This window comes from Tupaia chinensis, unplaced genomic scaffold (assembly GCF_000334495.1).
Source record: "Tupaia chinensis unplaced genomic scaffold, TupChi_1.0 Scaffold149964_2, whole genome shotgun sequence".
Lineage (NCBI taxonomy): Eukaryota > Metazoa > Chordata > Mammalia > Scandentia > Tupaiidae > Tupaia > Tupaia belangeri.
The window spans coordinates 1,476,133-1,482,275 of NW_006209806.1; the positions used below are offsets into that span (position 1 = coordinate 1,476,133).

Consider the following 6,143-nt stretch of genomic DNA (forward strand, 5'->3'; position numbering starts at 1 on the left):
CCACCCCCCCCCCGCCCCGCCCACCCAGGTGACTCAGTCCAGCGAGAGGGTCCCCTGGCCTTCCCAGAATCCTGGCCCCAGAGGGCGAGGCCGGGCTCCTGCTGACCTTCACTCAGCCCAGGAATTCCGCCCGCCCCTTCCCAGCTAGGGCCCGTCCCAGCGCCTGGGGAATAGGGGCGAGGGCGTGGCGGCCGCCCGCGTCTGCACCGTCCGCCCTGTCCTCCGGGCCTCAGTTTCCCCTCGGCCACAGAAGCCTCCGCCGAGGAGGCGGCGTGGGAAGCCACTCCTGTGCTCCGGAGGTCTCTGGACCTCGACCCGCTCCTGAGCGCGCAGGGCCCGCGGCTGGACGTCTGAGCGGGCCGGGGTGGCGGACGCAGAGCCGGCCGACTCCGGCTCCGTTCCGAGCTCGAAGGGCGTCCCCGCCGGGTCTTCCTTGCACCCCGTCAGGCCGGGTTTCAGCCCCGGCCCTGGGGCAAGTGCTCGGCTGGAAGGAAAGCCGGGCCTGGCCCGGCCACCCGCGGCCTGGGTCTCAGCTGGGGCGTGCGAGCAGCCTTCGCGGCGTCCCGGAGGCGTGTCGGGCGGGGGCGGGGCGGCTGCGGACCTGGAGGAGGAAGAGGGGCAGGTGCAGGTGCAGCGGGAGCCGCGGAGCCGGCGGGAGGGCCGGAGCCTGCCCGGGTCCCGCTGCGACCCTCTCCCAGCCCGAGGTGGGGGTCGATTGACCGGTTCCAGGCCCCCTTCGGGCGGAGGCGCAGGACAGCCCCAGGGTGGACCATGGCGGTGAGATTCCAGGCGAGTAGCCCGTTGAGGGCGGCACGGAAGGGGATCTGGCCCGGGTGGGGGCGAGACAGGAGTGTGACCCCGACCCCCTCCACCGACGTACAGATGGGGACACGGAGGCCCAGAGGGGTGCGGCGGCCAGCCCGAGGCTGCACAGCGAGAGGCGTGCGCCTCCCCCACCCCCGAGCTGCCTCCCGCAGCTTCCGCTGCCGGGGGCTGTCTGCATTGCTTTGGAGACTTGGGTTCAAGTCCTGGGTTTTCTGTCCACTCTCCGGTGTCACTTGGGACCAGCGAATCTACGCGGCTCCTTTTTCTCTGGACGCCACCTGTGAAATGGGCGATTGTCGTGGGGGGAATTGCAGGGGACGCTCGCTTTCGGGCCTGGCGCGGCGCAGGTGCGCAGGTGCGCTGTCCCCGCCCCGTCCCCAGGTGCGGCGGCGGCGGGGACTTCCCTGGGGAGGGGGCTGCATGGCCCTGGCGAACTAGCCAGGCTGCGGGACAGTGCGGGGCCGGGGTGGGTCGCCCCTTCACGCCCACCGCGCGGGCGCACTCCCAGCGGGTCGGGAAGGGTAAGCTGAGGCCGCCGCCCCACGCTCTAGGGCCGGCTCTGGTCTCCGCCGCCTGGGGCCAGACGACCGGGAACAGCTCCCAGAATCCCCTCCCCAGCTCCAGCCCTGACCCCCTCCCCGACGCCTGCCATTGTTCCCGGAGGGGGGCGGGGAGGGGGAGCCACCTGCCCGGGGCTGTGTGACTGCGCCCCGGCGGGCAGTCCCCTCCTCTAGGTGTTTGTACCTGGCGCGTGGCGCGGGCGGGCGAGAGCCCAGGCCCCGCCCCTCGAAGCTCACCTGGACCGGGCGGGGCCGAGGCGCTCCGGACACACCCGCCGAGTCCCCGATGGAAGCGCTTCTCCCCCGCCCTCAGTCCTCCCTGGAACTCCTCCCCGCTGGCCCTGGTCTTGCTGGGACAACGCTGGGGTCTCAGGATCCTGACCACCGGGAACCCCAGCCTGGGGGCAATGTGGGGAGACAGCTGGGGCCAGAGGGGGTGTGTGGGGTGAGTCCCAGGTGCAGGTGCTGGGGGTGCACTCGGAGAGGAGTCTGCCAGGGCCGTGAAGGATGGAGAGCAGTTTGCCAGGAGTCTGGTGGAAAGGCTTGGGGGGGGGCGGAGGTGCCGATGTGCCACCTTAAGTCCCCGGGGGGGACTGACATGCCCAGCCCTCACCCCCTGGAGGAAAGGCTACACATTATCAACTCACGTGGAAGAGGATGAAGATGCTTTTAGACGCCCAGAATAGAAAATAGCTACAGGAGCCGGAACCGAGGGGGTCTGTGGGTTAGGCTTAATCCCTAGGGCGCTGGGGAGCCCTGGAGGGATTTAGAGAAAGCCTCGGGTATCCATGGAGACGAACCCGCACAGGCAGGGACAAGCCCAGGCCACCTGTGTGTGTCCCTGGGGGCTGTTCCCTAAAATAAAGCCAGGAAATCAAAATTCCATTCCTGGGGGTCATTTCATGACTCAAGGGATGACATCAAAGCAGAAAACGTGATTATGAAGAATAAGTTTAAGGGAGAACTAGGGCGCTGTGGCCTGGTGGTGAGTTAGGGCAGGGAGCCAGGCGCCCGCTGGGCTGTGTGACCCGCGGCAAACGCCTGAACCTCTCTGGGCAGCCCTCTCTCCGCGCGGATGTGCCTACAGCCCTACAGCAGGTTCAGGCAGCGGCAGCGTAGCTCTTGTTAGTAAACAGCAGGGAGGCGTCACCTCCTCGCCAGGCCTGGCTGGTCGCGCTCTCCGCCTCCCTTTGCTTTTTTTTTTTTTAGAGCATTATTTACTTAAATTTTTATTTATTCATTCATTTATTTTAATTTAACCACACAGAGAATGAGAAAGGGAAAGTGAGAAAGCAAGCCACCAGGTCCAGGACTTGAACCACAGTTGGCCATGTGGGAGTGTCCAACACCTTAACCACCATGCCACTTGCTGGTTCCTGGGCGTGAGTTTTCAGTCCCAGCCTCGAACCGCGGTCACCTACATGGGAGGCAGTGACGTAACCACTACGCCACGCCCACTGCGGGTCCGGGGCTGCGGCTTCCTTAACCACCAGGCCACGGAGGCTTTTTCCTAAGCTTGTTTAATGGCTTCTTTCATAAGGACAGAAAGCTCCTCCGGCAGGTGACATCGGGACCTCCCCCTCCCCGCGCAATCAGGGAGGCCTCCAGGCTCCAACTTGTGACCGTGCAAGGACTCCATGCCCCCCTTTACACCGCAGCCCTGAAAGCAGGGTGGGGTGCCCACGTTACAGATGGGGAAACGGAGGCTTGGCGCGGCGCGAGGAGGGGCAGAGGCGGAATGGAGTCCTGGCCGTGAGCGCGGGCTTCGGTCCCCCGGTTCCCTCGGTGGCTGCAGGGCCGCGCCCCTGGCTTTGTTTCTGTCCCTGCCCCCCTCGCCCCCTTCCCAGTCCCGGGCCGAGCCGGAACGGGCCGGGGGCGGAGCCATCGCACGAGCCCCGCCCCCGGGAGGGGCATGCGCAGTCCGCCGCGGGCGGGAAGCCGCGGGGGCGTGCTCGTGCGGCCGTGCACCTGGGCGGGGCGCTGCAGGAGTTCTCACCTGTGTCAGGCACGCGCCGTGTCAGCCACGCGAGGAGCCTGTGCCGGCCAGCCCTCCCTCCAGCTGCGGGCCTGCCTCGGGCTCCTCGTCACGTGGGCGGGGCAGTGAGTGGGCACACGGGTGTTCGGAGCCTGGCACAGGGCGCACGTCATTCGGAGGACATAGGCACTCCCTGAGAGACAGACATAGTGAGGCGGAAAATGAGAAACTCCCTGGGGTGAAACTCCCTGGGGGGATGGCCACCGCGGATCCCCCTCTCCATCCTCTTCCCGGGATCTTGGGCAGGCACGCACGCAGACGCACCTGCAGACGCACCTGCAGACGCACCTGGCGGGAATTTTAAGCTGCCGGGTCCAGGACTCGAACCACGGTCGACTACGTGGGAGTCCAGCAACATAACTGCTACAGCATTTGCTGGCCCCACTTTTCTTTTTCTTTAAGATGTTTTGCTATAGGGCATGTGACTGGGGAGACAGAGGGGAAGGGAGAACTCGCCCCCCAGGGGGTGGCCACATAGCATCCCTTCTCCTCCATTGTCCTCTCAGGCTTTTGGGCACACACACACACACACACACACACACACACGCTTAGCATGAGTTTCAAGCTGCTAGGTCTGGGATTTGAACTGTGGTCGGCCACATGGGAGTTCAGTGCCCTCAACCACCGGAGTCGGGGCCTTTAGCCACTGTGCTGTTTGCTGGCCCCTTCCCTGCATCTCTTTTCAGTCACCGGAGCTGGGATTCAAACTGGCCAGTCGGCCACGTGGGGCCCAGCGCCTGGACCTCCACCCCATCAGCGGGCCCCAGGTTAAACCAGGTTCTTACCCGGTGGCACTGGGGACCTGGGGCTGGGTCACCCTCCGGGATAGGGCCGCCCTGGTCACTGTGGTGCTCTGCAGCATCCCTGGCCCCGCCCACTCCGTGTCAGGAGTCATGACAACCAGACATCCCCAGTCACTGCCCTCGTCTCCTGGGAGACAGACTCACCCCAGGTGGAGAACCACTGACTCAAAGCCTCTTGCAGATGACAAAACTGAGGTCCGGGACCAGCCATTAGTGTAATGGCTATGTCACTGGACTCCCATGTAGCTGACCGTGGTTCGAGTCCCAGACCTCGTGGCTTAAACTCATGCCCGGCGTGTGTGCGTGCGTGCCCAAGATCCCGAGAGGAGAGTGGAGGGGAAGGGACTGCAGCGTGGCCATCCCCCCCGGGGGTGATTTCTTGCTGTCTCTCTCTGTCTGTCTGGTGAGCACACGCACGCTATAGCAAAAACCTCTCCAAAGGAAAAAACCAAACCAAACCTGAGGTCCCAAGAGAGCGTGCGGCGCGCTCGCTGGCCGGGCCAGCGGTCAGAGCCACTCCCCCCCGGGGTCAGACCCCATGCTGACAGGCCTGCATGGCCTCACGCCCAGCCCTCCCCGCAGGTGGCCGACATGGAGGAGCTGACCATCTGGGAACAGCACACGGCCACCCTCTGCAAGGTGAGGCTCCCTCTCCCTCCCGGGCTGGGGGCCTGGATCCCGCTCAGCAGACTATCCGGGCAGCAACGCCCCTCTCTGGTCTCCCCAGGACCCCCGCCGGGGCTTTGGCATCGCCATCTCTGGAGGCCGAGACCGGCCCAGTGGGTCAGTGGTCGTGTCCGATGTCGTGCCCGGAGGGCCGGCCGAAGGCAGGCTTCAGTGAGTAGCGGGGTCGGAGGGCCGGAGCCGGGAGGCTGGCCGGGATTGGCAGTGGGACGCAGCGTGGCCTTCATCTCCCTAAGGCGCTTCCTGCTCCTACACAGCCATCCTTGGGGGTCACAGTCGCCCCAGGGCCCACCTGGAACATTGAGTCCTCCAAGCCTCCTTTTAGCAGGAGAGGAAGAGGCCCGGTGTTTGGGGCCCTGGGGCAGAGGCCCCTGGGGATCATGTTCTAAAATGGCTCTGGGCCCTGAGTGACTGACGAGTGATATGGCGCAGCCTGGCTCAGAACCAGGGACCAGGCTCAGAGAGAGAGGCAGCGAGTATGTGACATAGACAGAGACAGGGCGGGACACAGGAAGGGGGGCTGGGGACAATAGCCAGGACCGAGAGGACCCCAGCGTTCATTGCAGCTTCCCTCCGGCCACAGCGGGTTCTAGGTGTCACCTGACACTCAAGGTGAGGACAGGGGGTTCCACAGGGTCCTCACTGTGAGCCTGGGGACGCCAGTGACTTGTAAACCCGGAGACGCCACGGCTGCCCAGAGGTGACCCGCTCCCCTTCTCCAGGACCGGGGACCACATCGTCATGGTGAACGGGGTGTCCATGGAGAATGTCACCTCCACCTTTGCCATCCAGATCCTCAAGACCTGCACCAAGCTGGCCAACATTGTGAGTGAGCTGCCCGCAGAGGGCACCCCGGGGCCCCAGGTCCCCGGCCCCCGCCAGCCAGCCCTGGCCCCACTGTCCGCAGGTGTCTCAAGCGTGCGCTGCCCAGCCAGGGGGCCTTGCTCATCTAGTAGCTGAGGATGCCGAGGCCAGGGTGGCCAGGGTCCCAGGTCACTGAGCGGATGGCCTGGGCCCCGTGGCCCCCTGCCCTGCGCCCCTGGCCCACGCCTCCCGTGCTTGCCCTCACAGACCGTGAAGCGGCCCCGGAAGGTCCAGCTGCCCTCCACCAAGGCGGGCCCCTCTGGCCGGGGCCACCAGGACTCGGATGAGGACGGCCCTGCGCGGCTGGACGAGGCTGACCACGGCCGGGGCTACGAGGGCGGCTCGTCCAGCGGCTCCGGCCGCTCCTGGGGC

At 65.9% G+C, this 6,143-nt stretch overlaps 1 protein-coding gene across 1 annotated transcript in view; it reads left to right on the forward strand.

The window, feature by feature from the left end:
* Window positions 1-565: 565 nt before the first annotated feature.
* Window positions 566-6,143, forward strand: part of TJP3 (tight junction protein 3) — a gene marked incomplete in the record, with an annotated part of 30,958 nt that continues 25,380 nt past the window's right edge. Inside the window, 5 exon segments of the mRNA XM_014585542.2 lie at window positions 566-789; window positions 4,806-4,862; window positions 4,951-5,060; window positions 5,630-5,732; window positions 5,979-6,143. Coding sequence (XP_014441028.1) covers window positions 772-789; window positions 4,806-4,862; window positions 4,951-5,060; window positions 5,630-5,732; window positions 5,979-6,143 — 453 coding nt within the window.